The 19,935-nt window shown below is 37.7% G+C and overlaps 2 protein-coding genes across 7 annotated transcripts in view; both read left to right on the top strand.

Annotated features, from left to right (window-relative positions):
• Positions 1-19,935, top strand: part of LOC147484713 (putative LRR receptor-like serine/threonine-protein kinase At3g47570) — a 57,165-nt gene that overhangs the window by 1,379 nt on the left and 35,851 nt on the right. The window contains exon 2 of one of the 2 annotated variants that reach the window (XM_086576000.1): positions 314-346. In XM_086576000.1, the coding sequence (XP_086432126.1) occupies positions 314-346 (33 nt within the window). Of the gene's footprint in view, positions 1-313; positions 347-1,279; positions 1,299-19,935 lie in introns of those variants that run through there. The other variant, XR_015203837.1, reaches the window with a different exon arrangement.
• The window catches only part of LOC147484715 (F-box protein At2g26850-like), a 77,430-nt gene that overhangs the window by 52,880 nt on the left and 4,615 nt on the right, over positions 1-19,935 (top strand). The window contains exons 1-10 of one of the 5 annotated variants that reach the window (XM_086576002.1): positions 6,918-7,007; positions 7,456-7,605; positions 9,332-9,411; positions 9,661-9,839; positions 10,042-10,116; positions 10,548-10,725; positions 11,425-11,565; positions 11,884-12,040; positions 12,204-12,268; positions 12,876-13,049. In XM_086576002.1, coding sequence (XP_086432128.1) covers positions 9,350-9,411; positions 9,661-9,839; positions 10,042-10,116; positions 10,548-10,725; positions 11,425-11,565; positions 11,884-11,956 — 708 coding nt within the window. In that variant the 5' untranslated portion in view covers positions 6,918-7,007; positions 7,456-7,605; positions 9,332-9,349 and the 3' untranslated portion in view covers positions 11,957-12,040; positions 12,204-12,268; positions 12,876-13,049. The other 4 variants (XM_086576003.1, XM_086576004.1, XM_086576001.1 and 1 more) reach the window with 4 other exon arrangements.

Here is a 19,935-nt window from a genome sequence, read left to right as displayed (position 1 = left end):
AAAATTGTCAACTTGATCTAATTTCTTTTCAGTCCATGCAAGTTAAGTTAAAATTGAAAAGATCGAGGCTGAAGGAACTGTCGTTGTGGTGGTAATTAAGCTAGTTTGTTTACTTTTAGCAATATCTTAACTAACAATTGTGTGGACCTTTTCAATTTCTCTGTAGTATAATGGATGTAAAGCATTACAATACTACTATTATGTTTCTTTATCTTTTTTCATTTTCTTTTTGCTTGCCAATGGCTCTTAATATATTTATTTTTTTACATTTAAATGGTTTTATGGAAACCAGTGATTGATGTGTATGTTGCAGAATATGGTATGGGAGCTGATGCATCCATCCAAGGTGATGTGTACGTTCACGAAATACGTGTTGGAGATGTCCACAGGAAGGAGACCAACCGACGAGATGTTTAAAGACGGTTTATGCCTCCATAACTATGCTAGCAATGGTTTGCAAGATCAACTTATAAAGATCATAGATCCAATACTTCTATCTGAAGGAGATGACACTCTAGGAGATACTTATAATAGCATGAAAATCGGCAATCACAGAAGAGCAAAACTGCTAGAGTGCTTGACTACAATAGTCAGAATTGGGGTTGCATGTTCTGTGGAATCATCGTCGGAGAGAATGGATATCAGAGATGTCAGTAAACGCTAGCAGAGACACATTTCTTGGTACTAGGTTCACGGAGAACGTAACTGACTCCAAAGACGGTTTAATTGAAAGGTAAAATCACATCTTTTTGGTTGTTCTTTTGAAATTAAGTGCATTTGCCTCATATATCTTTTTGTCTCCAATAGTATCTAGTATCAAGTCTAATATCTCGGGAAATATATCCCACAAATAGTTGATCACGACAAAACAAAAAAAAAATATTTGCTCTCCATGAATTTTCTGTAGTTATAAATATGATATCTAGTATCAGTGTATGTTGTCTGTGAAATTCCTTCGGCTGTGAGAAGGAATAGTCTACAGTATCTAGTTCTTAGATGAGATAGTCCTGCTTTCTGTGGTATAGTTCTTTGCTTCTCTTAGTATTGGCCTATCGTGCATATGAATGTATCAGTTGAAATCAGTACTAGGTTTACTAACATGACTTTGATAATCTCTCTCTCTCTCCCCTTCCAACTTGGCTTGTATTGCATTTAATATATAAGCATGCTGCACAAGCTAGGAAATTCTTAAATAGTTTGTCATTCTCTTTTGTGCAGCTTGTAGGAACTGATCAGTGTGCATTCAATTCAAGGTCTCGGAATTGATGATTTTCAGAAAATTCCTAATGGTGCTAATGGTAATTTTCAATTCTTGCCACCTAAAGAATAATTTGAAAGTTAAATAGGCTGTACAGGGTAACTGAAATGAGACCTTTTTTTGTCCGATTTCGTCTTCTTCTTCTTCTTTTTTTCTTTTTTTTTAAAAAGAAATCCAATAATTGAACTTTACCTTTGGTTATTTGTAGAGAAAATTCTGTTTCTCACGGGTCGATAAAAAGCTGAGTGGCGACTTCAGCTCACTACTCCAGTTTTTTTAGCCCAAAAAAGAAAGCGCAGCGCCATGGCTTTTTAATACGACCAGCCAGAGAGAGGAAGCCACGCCAGCCTTCAGTCTTTTTATGGGGCCTCGCTACAGTAACCGCGATTTTGGTTTTTGGTATAAAAACAAAATCAGTTTTTTGGAAAACCTAACTTTTCCAAAACCAAGAAAGAGAGTGATTACAAGAGAACAATTCTTTGTGAGTTGAGTGTTCATTCTTTGTGAGTGAATTGAGAGAGACTTGTAATCTGTTACTCCGGACATCTATTAAAGCTTGAACTTCGCGATGTGGATGTAGGCAAATTGCCGAACCACGATATATCTCGTCTTGTGGTTTGTTCTTCTTTTACATTGATTGTTTTATTTCATATGCTTGTTATTTGATATTGAGAAGTGTTGGGATATTGCTTGGAGGGTGTTGAAGTCTTGTCTATTGAGAAAGATCAATCTTTGTGTAGGATTGATCCGTTTGGTCAATGGTAACGCTTGTTTCCGCAGCTTAACTATTCACAACAATTGGTATCAGAGCGTAGGTATATGACCTAGGATTTTGAGTTTAGTACTAAAAATTTGTGTAGACAAGGTGTTCGATTAAATTCCGAGGTGAAATTGTTTCTTTTGGGTTATTGTGTGTAACTTGAAAGATGGCTCCCAAGATGTCAAACGCAAGGTTTGAAGTAGAGAAGTTTAATGGGAAGAATAACTTTGGGATTTGGCAAGTCCAAGTAAAGGACATCCTTATCCAACAAGGTTTGCCTGAGAGGCCTTGAAGGGGATTAAATCTAAACGGCGCGCAGTATGAGCAATGATGATTGGGAAGAGTTCGATCTTCGGGCTTGTTCATCAATCCGTTATGTCTTGCTAATGAGGTCATGTATAGTGTGATGGGAGAAAATACCGCTTTATTTGGCTCAAACTAGAGTCTATGTATATGACAAAAGAGCATGAAACAAGATGTACCTTAAGAGCGTCTTTTATCGGTACATGATGGTCGATGGTTCAACGATGCAAGAGCACGTTAGTGAGTTCGTCGACGCCTAGCGGATTATTTGAATGTTGGTATGAAGATGGATGATGAGGATCAAGCGGCATGTTTGATATTCTCCTTGCCGAAAAGTTATGAGCATCTAATGACTACATTCATGAACGAGAGAAGTCGCCGATCTTGATGAAGTTCGAGTGCACTTCTTTCTTATGAGTTGATGAAGAAGAAGACACACGTGTAGAGAATAGCATTGATGCAAGTCGGGGGCTAGTGGCAAGAGGAAATTCAACGAGAATTATTCAAGTAATGATAATTCTAGGTCCAAGTCAAAAAAGCCTTTAAAACATGTACGATCTTTACAATTGCAATGAAAAAGGACATTACGCAAAGTAATTGTCCTCACCCAAGAAAAAGAACAAGAGATGGTCGAAGAAGAAAGGTAAAGGCAAAATTTGAGGCAAATTATGCTTCGTGCTCTGAAGAGGGATGAGTTCAGGTCTTGTGTGTCCACACAAGACTATATGACCGAGAGGTGGATTCTTGATTCGGATGTTCCTATCATATGTGTCCAGAATAGAAAGTGGTTTTACTTCTTATGAGAGCATTGATGGCGGTTTCTGTTTTAATGGGTAATGACGTTGCTTTGTAAGGCGGTAGGAATTGGAACTATCTGGTCAAGATGTATGATGGTGTAGTGAGGACTCTAACCGATGTGAGACATGTTCCCGAGCTAAAGAAAAGTCTTATTTCTCTTGGTACCTTGGATTCCAAAGGCCACAAGTTTGTGGGGAGGCGTGGAGTCCTAAATATTGTTCATGGCTCTTCGTTGTTATGAAGGGTCAAAAATATGGAACCTTGTATACTCGATTGGTAGTAATGCGGTGATAGGCGATGTAGCGATGGGTGCATGTAGTAATGATTCCGAGTGCACTAAGATGTGGCATATCGCGTTTAGGCATATGAGTGAAAAGGGTTTGTCCGAAGTTATGCAAGCGAGGGTTCTTGAAGAACTTGAAGAAGCCAAGTATGGGGTTACGTGAGCATTGCGTCTATGGGAAGCAAAGTCTGCGAGTCAAGTTCAAGTCAAGCAAGCACCGCGACAACAGGCATCCTTGATTATGTGCATACAGATGTTTGGGGACCCTCGGGGTGGCTTCAAAGGGAGGTAACCGCTATTATGTCTCATTCATTGATGATCATACTCGCTATGTGTGGGTGTATATGATGAAATCGAAAAGATGAAGTGTTTGAGACATTTAAGAAGTGGAAGGCAAGGGTTGAGAATCGCACGATAGGAAGGTAAAGACATTACGGTCCGACAATGGTAATCGAAGTATACCTATGGACCTTTCCAAGAGTTCTCATGCGCTAACGGAATTTGCCGGACAATCGGATCGAATCGATACCTAATGGAATGGCGAGAGGATGAATAGAACTTTGCTTGAAAGAGCAAGATGTTTATTGTCTAATGCCGTCTAGCCAAAGAGTATTGGGCGATCTAAGTCCATGGCGTGTTACTGTATAATAGGTCACCGATTATATAGATTGCGGGACACCTTATGAGGTGTGGTCGAGTAACCCAAATTGATTATAGTATCTTGAAGTGTTTGGATCGACAACTTACTACCATGTGAGGGGACAGCAAGCTAGATCCTGTGAATAAGAAGGCCATATTCTTAGGGCTTCGCAAATGGGGTAAAGGGATACAGATGTGGTGTCTAGAAGCCCACAAGTTCCCGGGTCGTAGAGATGTTACTTTTGATGAGACTTCCGTGTTATCTTTCAAGTTTTTCGAAGTAGGCGGAATGGTGAAGTCTATAGAAGTTCAAAAACTCGAGAGCTTGAGTTGTCACGATGCGAATGACTGGTTAGATCATGATGAGGTACCAAATCATGGAACCACACAAAGAATGTGAAGAAGAGCAAGAGCATCCGCGAATTTGTAAATGACCCTAGGCCACGAGAGACAAGTTAAAGAAGTGCACAAGTATGGGCACGGTAGCCCGTGAAACACTATGGTCGGTGGATTTAGTGGCATATGCAAATGAGCCAGATAGCTTCAAGGAAGGCGTTAGAGATGCTCATTACAGAGATTGGTTGGTAGCTATGCAATCAGAGATGGAATCTCTTGATAAAAATCACACATGGGACCTAGTTTTATTGCCAAAGGGCAAAAAGGACTATCGGCAGTAAATGGGTGTTCAGAAAGAAAGAGGTCCTTCCTGAGTCCGACAGTACTGGGTACAAGGCAAGAGTGGTAGCAAAGGGTTTTTCACAGAAGGAAGGAGTTGACTACAATGAGGTATTTTCCCCGGTGGTCAAACATACGTCCATTCGTGTGTTATTAAAGTTTAGTTGCTCACTTAACCGGAGTTAGAGCAACTTGATGTGGAAAACTTTTCTTGCATGGGGACTTGGAAGAAGAGATCTATATGAGACAACCCTCGCGGGTTTGTCGCTCTTGAAAAGAAGATTGTGTATGCAAATTGAATCGGTCCATCATGCGGGTTAAAGCAATGGGCAATGGTACAAGCGCTTTGACACATTCATGATGCAACATGAGTACAACCCGGCAAGTATGATCACTGCGTGTCTACTTTAGAAGGCTTCGTGGTAATGACTTCATCTATCTCCTCGCTTTATGTGGATGACATGCTTATTGCTTCCAAAAGCATGGTGGAGATAGACAAGTTGAAATCTCAACTTAGCTCGAAGTTTGAGATGAAAGACTTAGGTGGAGCCAAGAAGATAATTGGGCATGGAGATTGACTTTTTAACGATAGTTGTATCTCGAAGAAATACATTCGAAAAGTAATTTCTCGATTTGGTATGGAGAATGCAAAGTCGGTTTCTACTCCTTTAGTCGGCATTTTAGGCTTTCAACTAAGTTCTCCTAGTTCGGGTGGAGGAACAAAAGCATATGGCTAATGTTCCTTATGCAAGTGCCGTGGGTAGTTTGATGTATGCTATGGTGTGCTGCATGCCCGGACATTTCACGCGGTTAGTGTTGTGGAGCGGTATATGGCAAATCTCGAAGCAAAGATTGGGAGGCGATGAAATGGGTACTAAGGTACTTGAAGGGTACTTTGGATGTGGGATTAGCTTATGGTGGAGGCACTTGTTATGTCAGTGGGTTTGTGGATTCCGATTATGCGGTGATCTAGATAGACGACGATCGACTCAATGTGTTTATGATGCATGGTGCACCGGTTAGTTGGAGGTCTATGCTACAGCTACAATTTTGCTCTATCTACTACCGGTGCAGAGTATATGGCGATGGCGGAGAGGCAGTTTATGGCTTCGAGGTCTTCTAGATGATTTGGGTATTGAAAGCGGAAGCGGTGTTCTACTGTGTATTGTGATAGTCGTCGAGTGCTATTCATTTGGCGAAGAACCAAGTTCATCATGGTCGGACCAAGCATATTGATGTCCGATATCACTTTATACCGGGATGTCGTTGAGGATGGTGATGTAGCACTTGAGAAAGTAGACACCCATGACAACCCCCGGCCGATATGCCATCGAAAGTTGTCACCGGAGTTAAGTTCCAACACTGTTTGGACTTGCTCCAAATCCTACATGTTTGAAAGAGCCCTGTGTGGGCATAGCCCCGAGAATTGATTATGAAGTCTTCCTTTTTTTGGAGGTGTTCCTACTGGATGTGATCTTGCTGGATGTGTTCGGCTTGGTTTTATGTGTTAAAACCTCACCGAGGTGGAGAATGTAGAGAAAATTCTGTTTCTCACGGGTCGAAAGGCCATTAATTTCGCTACTCACTACCAGATGTTTTAGATAGCGCTCAAAGAAAAACATTCAACTTTGTTTTTTGGGGCCTCGCATAACCTTACTTTTTGGTTTTTGGTATAAAACAAAATCAGTTTTTTGGAAAACCTAACTTTTTCCAAAACCAAGAAAGAGAGTGATTACAAGAGAACAATTCTTTGTGAGTTGAGTGTTCATTCTTTGTGAGTGAATTGAGAGAGACTTGTAATCTGTTACTCCGGACATCTATTAAAGCTTGGAACTCGCAGTGTGGATGTAGGCAAATTGCCGAACCACGATATATCTCGTCTTGTGGTTTGTTCTTCTTTTACATTGATTGTTTTATTTCATATGCTTGTTATTTGATATTGAAAGTGTTGATATTGCTTGGAGTGGTGTCAAGTCTTGTCTATTGAGAAAGATCAATCTTTGTGTAGGATTGATCCGCTTGGTGTGGGTAACGCGTGTTTCCGCAGCTTAACTATTCACAACATTATTCAACTTGTTAATTCAATGGGCCATCCGAATTTTCAGGAATTGAAGAGAGAATGCATCTTATGTGGGACACATTGGTTGTAGACTTTCATGGATTCTTAGCTTCAAGAAAAATGCCCGGCGATGTTTCTACTCCCCGCTAACCTTACCGTTTCAATTGATCCGATGTAGGAGTCCGGTCAAATTTCTGTTACTTTATTTTGTGTGAGTAACGAGTACTGAATGGTATGCATATACTTTGGCTTCTTTGTTATCTTGGCATGGCATACCGCATACCAGATAGAGTACCTCTGTATTTGTAGTAATGATAATAAGTCACATTGGGATGCCGGGGACACCGTATTTTATTTAATTGTTAAAAAAATGGTAAGCCCAACAGTGTAATGGCTTCTATTTTGGAGTACTACTGCAGTAAAGTAAAGAGTTACACATCAGTTGTATGGTTGCTTACTGAAGCATGGAATCTGAGAGTCATGATCTCAGATGACCGTTTGGTTATACTAACAAATGACAAGTTTTGGCTTAGTCAATGTTTGCCTTTATATATTTGACACAAATGAGACGTTGTAAGATTTATAATTTGAATTTTTGCTACTGGTTTCTATTATATCTATGACTGAGTTGGATGGTGCTATCTGTATATTAAAGGACTCGACATGATTGAAATTTGCAGTGCTCAGATATTTAATATCTACCCAAGAAAAGGAGCAATTCTTGCTGGATCTGATGTTGATATAATCATCTTCAGCCCAAATTCGAGCTTCGAAATATCATCAAGGTCCCATCATTCAAGATCAAACACAAATGTGTATGGAGAGGAAAGGTATTTATTGTAATACATATATAGATATCTATTTTGGTTAATGAATTAGCTAAAATACTATTAGTAAATCTGACCAGTGAAAGGTCTATATCAATTAGGGTATTGTAGCCACTGTAATTCATGATGTACACTTTGATTGTTGTGACGGACCTATGATAGACTTAAATGCTTTTATTGGATATTTAGAGGTTAAGATGAATTAAGCTTGTGAGAATCAGCATCAGTATGTTGAAAACAGTCCCTTAATTAATAGTTTCTTTTGAACCTTCCGAGTTCCTACCCTCACAAAAATATGTGAGAAAAATAAGCTACTAAATGCAAGCTAAAAACGTGGGCATTATTCGTTGCAAAAACGAATTTCACAGAATTCCATTGGAACCACCTCCTCGATCAAAATATGGAACTAGTGATTGATGTATATATTGCAGAATATGATATGGGAGCTGATGAATCCATACAAGGTGATGTGTACAGTTATGGAATTCTGGTGTTGGAAATTTTCACATGAAGGAGACCAACCAATGAGATGTTTAAAGACAGTTTAAGCCTTCATAACTATACTGGCCAACGGTTTGCCAGATCAAATTATAAAGATTATAGATCTAGTACTTCTATTTGAAGGAGATGACATTTTAGGAGATATTAATAGCATAAGAATCGACAGTCACAGAAGAACAAAACTGCTAGAGTGCATGATTGCAATAGTCAGAATTAGGGTTGCGTGTTCTGTGAAATCCCCATCACGGAGAATGGATATTAGAGATGTCAGTAGAGAATTGCACGCTATCAGAGACGATGCATTTCTTGGTACTAGGATTCACGGAGAACATATCTGACTCCAACGATGGTTTAAATAAAAGGTAAAATCACATCTTTTACAAATAAATGAGTATGAAAGAGATAGAGAGTAGAAAAAATCTGTGTTTTGCTCTGTTCTTTTTCTTTCATTTATGTTCTTATGGGATATATAGAACACTGTTTAGAAACATTAGTAAATTGAGTAAAAAGGAAATTGAAGGCAGATTCTTCATACATGTGTTAGAGGTTGCTACCAACCAGTACATGATTCCCAGGATAGCGGCCATATTCTCTACTTTTATGAGGTGAAAGTTATTGGTTATTTTGTATCAATTTGGTTATTGTACGTGCAATCTTTGTTAAGGCCAACTCAAATGGTCTCTTATCCCAGTAAAACCATGAAAATCTCCCTCCAATGCCCCATACCCGTATTCCTCTATCTGCAACTGAAGTTCTCACTGTGTATATGCAATCGAATATGCAGGGTGGCTCAGGTTTCATCCCACAATAATTTTCTGTCATATTTGTTTCTAGTTGTACACTTGTACCTGTAAATATTTTTTTGTTATGTTTTGTAACATTTGTAAAGATTTCTTGTGTTGATCATAGATTTTGGTGAGGTTGTCCAAAAAATGTGTCATTCAATCCAAATTTTGATTACTGTAAATTGGTCAAAGACCCAATATAGATCTTAATCTCTTGCTTTCGTTCTTCCTTGTGTCTATTTAAAAAAAGAGTTTCAATTCAACATGTTTGTTCCATCCATCGTATCCTTCAAAGAGTTATCTTTCACAGTTTGGATTCACATATCACAATATAATGCTTGACTCTCGATTTGTAATGAATGGTTTACGAGTTTCAACGTCTGACGGTTATGGTTTTAAAATGACTGAAATTTAGGTTCTTCTTTTCTGTCTTTACATTTCAGAATGGGCACGTTCAGTATATGTTGTCATGTTATGATGCGGAACTTCGCTACAATTGCTTCACAGACACCTTTCAAGCAAGGTATCAAAGTTTATCCTACATTTTCGTTTTCACAACAGATGATCTCATGTTGTCATTATTCTAATTCGACATCAATTTTAAAGCCTCAAAACATCTAATTGTTTCATGCTATAGAATGACGGATAGAAAATGACCAAAATGCTAGTACTAGCACTATTGACACTTTTCAGTGTATCTTTAGCTCATTTGAGTGGGTGTACGTACCTTCTAGAACTTATTTTGTTCATTGGATGTTTGCTCTGTTTTCAGGTATCCATCTCATTATTCACGGGCACCAATGATAGAGCAATGCGTGCACTGGGATAGGATAAGAGCGCCACCAGTAGACATTCCCCCTCATAATGTTCATGCCTCGGATTGTTTAGACAAATTACATCCGGGGGACCATCCTAAGATTCAGTGGAGAGGAAGCAAAGAACTTCCTTATGGTGTGTTCACGACATCTGAATTCTACGCTTTCTTGAAATTTATTGATTTGAAACTGTACAAGATTACATTAAGTTTCCAATATTTAATCTACTTTCTCTAATTTTCTACCTCAATATTCTATACCAAGTTTTTCCTTAAAACTAGAATAAAACAAAATTTTTGAGTTAGTTGTTTGTGTTGTATTACTTGTATACTTCACAGGGTGGTGGTATGGTGTTGTTGGTCACCTGGAGACGTGCAACAAGATTGGAAGTCTCTGCTGTTATCATAAGAGCGGTAAGAGAACTTATTTTTCTGATTCGATAAACTGAATTCAATTTCCCCATATGTTAGTGATAAGGTTCCTCTTCAAATGTTACGTGCACATATTTGCTTCTACTGTCTTGCAGTAAGAGTAATATGCCACCCTATAGCTTTTATTGTCTCGTGTGTTCATTTTGAGAACAGTTTCTCGACCAGGGAGGAGAAACCATAATTCTCCTCCTTAATAATACACAAGGTCACGAGGCACCACTGGTTACAGTGTGTTGCTCACCATCAATAAATCGGGATGCCCAGTTTGGAGGGAACATGGTTGTAATTTTGGGAAAGAATGAGAAGTAAAACTTTTCCATCTCATTTCTCTTGTTTTTTAGTTGTTAGTGTAGTTCTTGTTTTACCGAAGACTTAATTGATTAATTGTTATGTCTCATGCAAAATTATTTCAGTAGATACTTTCATAGTGGTATTCAACCAATATAGCCCTGGTTCACGGTGGAGACAAACAACCCTAAGCAGGAAAGACCACCAGCAAGTGGGCAGTGAAGCAGAGGGATTTTATGGTGGAATCAGGAAACTTCACAAGAAGGGAGAATCTCTGCATGGAGGCATCTCTGACAACACCAGGTGCAGGTCTTGCTGTTCTAATTGTGATTTTAGTCATGTGAAGAGTCAAATGGTACATAAGAGCTGAGGAAAGCCTTGCGCATATATGGGATTAAATAAAGTATCATATACTTGTAGAGTTGTAGTTGAGTTATATAGTATCAAGATTAAATACAGTATCATATACTTGTAGAGTTGTAGTTGAGTTATACAGTATCAAGATTAAATACAGTATCTCTCTTAGAAAAAAAAAATTCTCTCCCCTCTTTCTCTTCTCTCTGAGTTTTCAAACAAGAAGAAGAGATGAACGACGGACTGTCTGGTTTCCGTACGTCCTTCTTAACAAACACCCTTTTCTTTTATTTATTTATTAATTGCTTCTGCATTTTTGTTTTAATGGTCCAATTTTTTGTCAGATAATGCTCCGTTTGTTATTGCATCTGCTATTCTTACAATTTTAATTGGAGTTCGAGGTTCTTTTTCCTAACTCGGTTTATCATATCAGGTACTCTATATGTGTTTAGAGAATTGGGTATTGATTAGATTGGAAATATATATTTTGATACTTGGTTGTTGTTTATACTGAGCTGTGCATTGTTGTTTACTTAATTTCATGTCGTTTTGCTCCACGTGGCAGTCTGTTTGTGTTTTTGTAAAATAAAACTACACTTAAAGATCTCTTTACTTATGGACTGGTTTTTTGTTTTTTTTGGTTGACAGGACATCTTTGGGAGGCTTCGTCTATGGAGGTTATTTGCGTCTGTGTTTGCCTTTTCATCGATACCGGAATGGATGTTTGGACTGTATTTACTCTACTACTTCAGGGTATTTGAGAGGCAAATTGGGTCTAATAAATACTCGGTGAGTTATCTACCCCCACACGGTCCTTTGTTTGTCTCGATTTTTGTGTATGTTTACTGTGTTGAAAATTCATAGAGCCTTTATGCAAATAATGGTCCCTTGTTGGTCTATATGGTGCCTTGCAAGTTTTTTCTACTGTTGAAATATTAGTGATAGAGATTCAGATTGATGAGAAGTTTTAGTTTGTTGGACCATAGTGTGTGAAGAGTTCACCAGTCCTTTTTCTGAGTACTTCATTTTTTGATGGATTTCTTTAATTTATTAAAAGGATTGTAAAGCAATAAATTAGGGTGAAGTTTTATTTCTTTGATTTTGCAGATCCTTCCTTGAACATGCTGGCATCTGGACCTTACGGTCTTATATTTTGTTCATTTGTACCAGTCTACTTTGACATCCAAGTTTCGACTCGACACGGTTTTGCATTTTTGGAATTAACTTCTCGGACAAGTTGTTTGTATATTTGGCAGGTCTTCAGGTAAGTTGGTTCTATAACTACTTCATGGTTTTTCCTTTTTATCTATTTCTAGGTTGGCTCGACGTCAAATAGTTTTGTTCTCAACTAAATTCTAAATGTACTTTTACTTTTACTTTCACCTCACAGCTCCTTTTCTCATCGTGGAAAAAATCTATTTTGCCAGGAATATGTGGTGTTCTTGCCGGTCTTCTCTATAGTTCCAATATTTTCGGCATACGCCGCATCAAGGTTAGTTTATAGTTTTCCAATTGTTCTTAACCTTGTTTAGATAATTTAGCTGGGCAAATTCTGATATGGCAGTAGAAAGATTTCTTAGATTTCACTAGTAGGCTAGTCACTAGCTTACTAGTTCTTCATTGAGTGGAGCAACAGTTTTAGTCATTCAAACTATTTCATACAGAAGATCTATCAGGTCAAGCTGTACTTAGATACAATATTTCTATAATGCAGTTAATTGTAATTTTTCTAGTTACAACCATAAAAAAAAGGTTATCATAATACAACCATAATACAATAATTCTAGTTATCAGGAATGAAGAAGAAAACATGACTCCAGAAAAAAGGTATTATAGATGGTTATAGGTCATCTTGTGGAGCTTATTTTTCTTATTGAGCGATTTTATGTTATACCATAGGTTTTTGTCGAGTTGCTCTGTTATATTGGGCACACAGATCTCAATAAAATCTTTAGATTGTGAACTGCACAGACTGTCTAATATGAAATTGGAACAACTCTATTTGTAATAGCTAATTGATTATCTGGTTCTTATTGCAAAATCGGTTCCTTTTTCATTGCACTTGAACAAGTAATTCCCAATGACCGAATGTCATACAGCTCCTAGGGTGCCATATGCATGCAATTTGTCATACTTGGAGCAGTGTTGTGGCTTTCTTTGTCAGTTCATTATTTTCACGACTGTCTTGGCCAACTTTGGGAGGTTCATCACCTTCAGCATCAAGCGGGAATGTTATTGGAAATGTACCATCTTATACTGGCCGTGAAATGGAGGCAAGTACTGCTAGTAAATGATTTTTTTTTGCTGTTTGTCACTTGTGGAGAACTTATGGATTAGCTTTGTTTTATTGCAAGAACTATATTCTTGCATTGTGTATGTTAATATTATTACCATGTGAAGTCCTTATTCAAATTTATGTCTGACATTGGCTCCTCTTTAATGTTGAAGAATCTTAATTTATCTTTAGGCCCTTGCAGATCTTCATTTGCTGCATTGATGTTTAAATTTTGGTGCTTATATTACTGACTTATAATGAGCTGATGGGAGAAATGTTGATTTTGTCTTCTGTCTTGTGTTTTTTCTTTCCTTTGTAACTTGTACTATAGGATATCTCATCCTATTTCGTTAGGCTCTGGATATATATATATATATATATATCAGTTTGTCTAGAGTGCCACTCTTATAGTGACACTCTTATCTCACACTCCTCTCAAACCGTCAGATCTAATCTAAGTCTCAAAAGATCTAACACTCCTAATTTCAAACAACAAAGTGGGGGTAAAAACGTCTTTTTCTTTTCATCTTCTCAAAAACAAAAGAAAAAAACCAGATCTACGAATTCTGAATTCATTGCGGTAAAAAGGATATGGAACAATGGGAAGTTGGACAACATCTTGAGAAAAGAATTTCAAGCAGAGGTCCGTGATATTGGGAACAATTCTTCACTCAAACATAGTAAAACTGTTTTGTCAGTATTTCTTGTGAGAGCTCAAGACTTCTTGTTTATGAATACATGGTGAATAGCGGCTTAGACCGATGGTTACACAAAAAAGAAAGAGAGAATCAATATTTTCAGATTCAGTTAACCATGTTCTCTTGGATTGGCCTACAAGGTTGCATATCGCAGTTTGAGTTGCTCAAGGTCTTTGCTATATGCATCATGGATGCTCTCATCCATCATTCATTGTGATGTGAAATCGAAAGCAATATCTTGTTGGATGCCAACTTTAATGCTACGATTGCAGACTTTGGATTGGCAAAGATGTTGGTTAAGCATGGGGAGTCGGATACAATGCGGTAGCGTGCTCTTACGGATACATTCGCCCGGTGAGTCTTATTTGAGTACATTTCTATATTTTATAACATACTTAAAGTTGGAAAATCGGGCTAAACTGCAGTTGGTTGATTGAATTTCAGAGTACACTTACACAACCAAGGTGAATGAAAAGATCGATGTATACAGTTTTGGGGTAGTAATCCTAGAATTGACTACGGAAAGGAACCTAATGATGGAGATGAGCACATAAGTCTTGCCGAATGGGCATGGCGTCACTTTAATGAGGAAAAATCTATAACTAATGCCCCGGACGAGGAGATCGAGGGATCCATGTTATTTGCATGAAATGAGTTTGGTCTTCGGACTAGGGATCATATGTACCTGCTTTACCTTCAAAGAGACCTTCAATGACGGAGGTATTGCAAGTCCTACTCGATGTGGCCCTCAAAAAATCAACGCATTTAAGAAAACCGAGAACATGCATGACGCCGATCCCTCAGATACAACTAGTAGCTACCTTCTTTGCTACAAGGATAGTCACTTGGGATCATTGAAGTACAATTCCAATTGTGCTTTGATTATAAATAAGGTTGATGAGCTGAAGTTTTTCATGTATTTGTCTTGTGGGTCGTACTTATTTATACTTAGGAGTGAGAAATAGAAATTTCATATATTATGAATTTCATGTATCAACTCGCGGCCTTTCAAGATAAAACTATAAGCGGTACCGAACTATAAGTGGCTTATTTAGTTATTTTCACTCTTTTTGGCTTGTCTTCGTGCATTTGTGAGGCAACTCAATTTTCTCGGCAAAGTTGTGAGGCAAAAGGAATCAAAGAGTGTATAAATTGGTTCTAGCTATTGTTATCGCACCTTGAATCCTACCCTCGCTATTAATTACACTCCCTTCCACAAGACTTGGCATCCCCCCGGAATAAATCGTTCAACATGATCGAAAAAAAAAGTTCTCTTTAACTATTTTAACTAACAAAATGCAAATAACAATCACAGCTAAGTCAAATATTTTGCAAAATGGAAGAAACCGAAAAACTAATCGACCTTGGGGATAACTTATTTTCCCCTTGGAATGGATTCGAATAATTTGATTGCTCAATGTATGTTACAAAACTATCAAACACCTTCAACAATCAAATGTGTCTGTTTGGACTTTGTCCCAAACGGTGTGGCCATGCTGTTTGGCCTTAGTACCAAACGGTGTGGCCATGCAGTTTGGGACTAAGTCCAAACGGTATGGCCATGCAGTTTGGGACTAAGTCCAAATGGTATGGCCATGCCGTTTGGCCTTAGTACCAAACGGTGTGGCCATGCAGTTTGGGACTAAGTCCAAACGGTGTGGCCATGCCGTTTGGGACAAAGTCCAAACAGACACGCCATTTTTTTGCAAGTTCAAATCCAAACGATATGGCCACACCGTTTGGACTTAGTCCCAAACGCGGTGTTGGGACTAAGTCCAAAACGGTGTGGCCATAAGTTTGAACGGAACTGGCCAAAAAAAAATGGATTTGGACTTTGTCCCAAACGGCATGGCCACACCGTTTGGCCTTAGTACGAAACGGTGTGGCCATGCCGTTTGGGACTAAGTCCAAACGGTGTGGCCATGCCGTTTGGGACAAAGTCCAAACAGACACGCCATTTTTTTGCAAGTTCATAAGGTTCGATATAACAACAAAATTTCGCAAGAAATAGTCAACGTTATAGTCATAAACTATGTCAGGAGTTATAGTTTATACATTAGGCCTGCATGTCAGAGTTTGTTATAGTGTTAGTGTAAGTTTGGTATGCATGTCAGAGTTTTGTTATGTCAGGAGTGTGTTTTGTCAGGAGTCAGAATTATAAGATGGGATGCTCTAGCTAGATGAACTTGCCAGAGAACCCAGCAAGTTAAATTTGTCTATCCTGCTCATTCTAGAATTTTGATGTGCAATTCCCTGAGCTTTAAGGAACTGCATAAACTTCTATTACTAAGCAATGTATAGCTGCAATGTACGGCTTCTCAAAAAAGTTAGAAAAAAAAGCAAAGATTTCTTGCTTGCTATTCCAACACTTCCCACTAGCACAAAAGCCTAATTTACTTTGCCCCTCTTTAGTAATACACCGCCCGATCCCAAAAGCCTACTTCTCATCAAATTTAAAAATTCCACAAAGCTAGATTCTTCTAACATATATAGTCATATTGTTTGGAAGCTAAGGAACATCACAAGATGCCTTGTTAGGGCATAGGCTTCTTTTTTGGCATCTTTGGCCTCTGTAAAAGCAGACTACAATGAACTTTGTTTCTCAATTCACATTGTTTCCTTGTACTAGAAATATGAAAGACAAAAAAATACTAGGCAAATAAAAGAGACAAATTTGATAAAAGTATAATCAATTACTTTTACATGAACGGATCCTACATTCTTCAATTCAAGCACATCCATGCCCCTTAAATGGCTTACCAAAAAAAGGACTTCATATTCACTACAATATTATAAGAAACACGCGACTTTTCGCTAATGAGTAATAACATTAGATACATCAACTTTTACAACCGGTAGTGCTCCGGGCCTTGGAATTAATGGACGACAACCGAACACCACCGGTTTTGTCCCACGAAAATATGAGCACCGCGACCAATACTTCAAATACCAATTGAGACCGGGCCTTTATTTCAAACCGAGGTGGTGCCCTTGATCCTGCTGGAAGTTGTAAAATCAGAAAATGCTATTAAACACCTCACCAAGAACAAACAAAAAACCTGAAGTATCAATAGCCTATGACCAATAAGGAAGCAACAGTTCGAATGCTACCCACGCCGTTTGCAACTTGACAGGAAGAGCACAAGCTAGTAGACCACTTCGAGCGTCCAAACACTTTCATGTCTAACTGAAAAAAATGAAATGAATGAGTTCCAAATTAGAAAAGGCGTTAAATGATGAGCAAGAACCCTTAATATCTAGCAAAAAACTACAAACTCAAATTCGGGCAAATATAAGGGGAAAAAATGAAGAAGAGTTGATCAGAATTAGGATATAATGGTTTAGCCATGAGTTAAATAATTTTTCCCAACAGGTAAAGAACAAAATCAAAAGAAAGGGAGATGAAGGAACTTTTGGTTGAAAGATGAGGCAAATGAAGCTTAACCGCATTTTCCTAGATAGTTCAAAGAACACGGTAGGGGGTAAGCAAAGGGAATGATAAAAAGTTAACCATATACATTCTATTTGAACTTATTGATTATTCATAAACATATAAAGGAAATGAATCCCTGTTTTTATGAGCATTGAAGTGACAAAAATCTGGAACAATATCATTAGGAACTAAAGATAAAACCACGAATAACTTGAATCAATAGCACATAATTATTTGTATACATTCAAGGATTGTTAAATATTGATAGGCACTTAAGTCGATCTGATCATACATATAGGCTACTAATGTAGTAAGATTTCAATGATTGCTACATACGATAGGATAGTTCCATGTCGAGATGACCAATACATCTCCTAGTGGTTCGCACACAATTTACGTTGATCTGATTAACCACCCAATTCAAACTAGAATCATAAAAAAAAAATAGTACAAACTAATTCACTCAAAATGATGTCAAAAGAAATCGAACCTAGGCGAAAAAAAAGTCTCAACTTAGGCTTAGAAAGTGTTTTACTTAGGCTTAAAAGTCTGCGTGGACATGAATTGAGCTTTACGCCAGCTCGGTTGAGCTTCGTACATGTGAGGATGTCTCTCTGCTTGGCTTCCACCATTAGAAACCCGATAATCTTTGTGGCCAAAGTAGTAGAAAAATGGGGCTAAGATTTTAGAGGTGAGTAGTGGGTTTAACATCAACAAGACTATTTCTTTTCATCGGATCGTGTTCATTGTTTGAGGAGAATAGCAAGAAGAGGGGTTAGGTCAGTAGAGAATGAGGTAGTGAGGAAGAGAAAGAAAAGAGGTTTTTTGCTTCCAAAATTTATTTTTGTGTAAGAAATGACGATTATACCCCCACTTGTTTTTTGATTTGGGCAAAATCATTTTAGTTTGTTAGATCAGGGATGAAATCGGAGGGACTAGGAAAAGTGTGAGATTAGAGTGTCACTATAAGAGTAACCGTATATATATATATATATACGGTTTGTCTAAGAGCCACTCTTATAGTGACACTCTAATCTCACACTATAAGAGTGGCACTCTAGACAAACCGTATATATATATATATATATATATATATATATATATATATATATATATATATATATATATATATATATATATCTGGTTGTATATATATATATATATATATACGGTTACTCTTATAGTGACACTCTAATCTCACACTTTTCCTAGTCCCTCCGATTTCATCCCCGATCTAACAAACTAAAATGATTTTGCCCAAATCAAAACAAGTGGGGGTATAATCGCCATTTCTTACAAAATAAATTTTGGAAGCAAAACCCACTTCTTTCTTCCTCACTCACTACCTCATTCTTCTACCCACCTAACCCCCTTCTTGCTATTCTCCCTCAACAATGAACACGATCCGATGAAAAGAAATAGTCTTGTTGATGTTAAACCCACTACTCACCTCTAAAAATCTTAGCCCCATTTTTCTACTACTTGGCCACAAAGATTATCGGGCTTCTAATGGTGGAAGCCAAGCAGAGACATCCTCACATGTACGTACGTAAGCTCAACCGAAATTACGTTAAAGCCTCAATTCATGTCCACGGGGACTTTTAAGCCTAAGTAAAACACTTTCTAAGCCTAAGTTCGAGACTTTTTTTCACTTAGGTTCGATTTCTTTTGACATCATTTTGAGTGAATTAGTTTGTACTATTTTTTTTTATGATTCTAGTTTGAATTTGGTGGTTAACAGTATCAACAATGTAAATTGTGTTCCAACCACTAGGAGTCAGATTGGTCATCTCGACATGGAACTATCCTATCCAGGTAGCAATCATTGAAATCTTACTTACGCGGTTTCTATATGTATGACAGATCCGACTTTAAGTGCCTATCAATATTTAACAATCCTTTGAATGTATACAAATAATTATGTGCTACTAACATTCAAGTTATTCGTGTTTTATCTTTAGTTCCTAATGATATTGTTCCAGATTTTTGTCACTTCACTCGCTCATAAAAAAGGGATTCATTTCCTTTATATGTTTATGAATAATCAATAAGTTCAAATAGAATGTATATGGTTAACTTTTATCATTCCCTTTGCTTACCCTACAACCGTTCTTTGAACTATCTAGGAAAAATGCAAGCGGCATTTGCCCTCATCTTTCAACCAAAAGTTCCTTCATCTCCCTTTCTTTGATTTTGTTCTTTACCTTCGGGAAAAAATTATTTAACTCGTGGGCTAAACCATTATATCCTAATTCGATCAACTCTTTCTTCATTTTTTCCCCTTATATTTGCCCTAATTTGAGTTTGTAGTTTTTGCTAGATATTAAGGGTTCTTGCTCATTGCCAACGCCTTTTCTAATTTGAACTCATTCATTTCAATTTTTCAGTTAGACATGAAAGTGTTTGACGCTTCAAGTGGTCTACTAACTTGTGCTTTCCCCGCCCGCCAAGTTGCAAACGGCGGTAGTTCAGTTGGTCATAGGCTATTGATACTTCAGTTTTTTGTTTGTTCTGGTGAGGTGTTTAATAGCATTTTCTGATTTTACAACTTCCAAAGAGGATCAAGGGCACCAAATTGAAATTAAGGCCCTGGTCTCAATTGGTATTTGAAGTATTGGTGCGTGTGCTCATATTTTCGTGGGGACAAACCGGTGGTGTTCATTGTCGCCCATTAATTCCAAGGCCCGAGCACTACCAGTTGTAAAGTTGATGTATCTAATGTTATTACTCATTAGCGAAAGTGTGTTTCTTAT

This window comes from Coptis chinensis, chromosome 8 (assembly GCF_015680905.1).
Source record: "Coptis chinensis isolate HL-2020 chromosome 8, ASM1568090v1, whole genome shotgun sequence".
Lineage (NCBI taxonomy): Eukaryota > Viridiplantae > Streptophyta > Magnoliopsida > Ranunculales > Ranunculaceae > Coptis > Coptis chinensis.
Note: the sequence above shows the minus strand (reverse complement) of the source record. Positions and strands in the feature narration are given on the sequence as shown.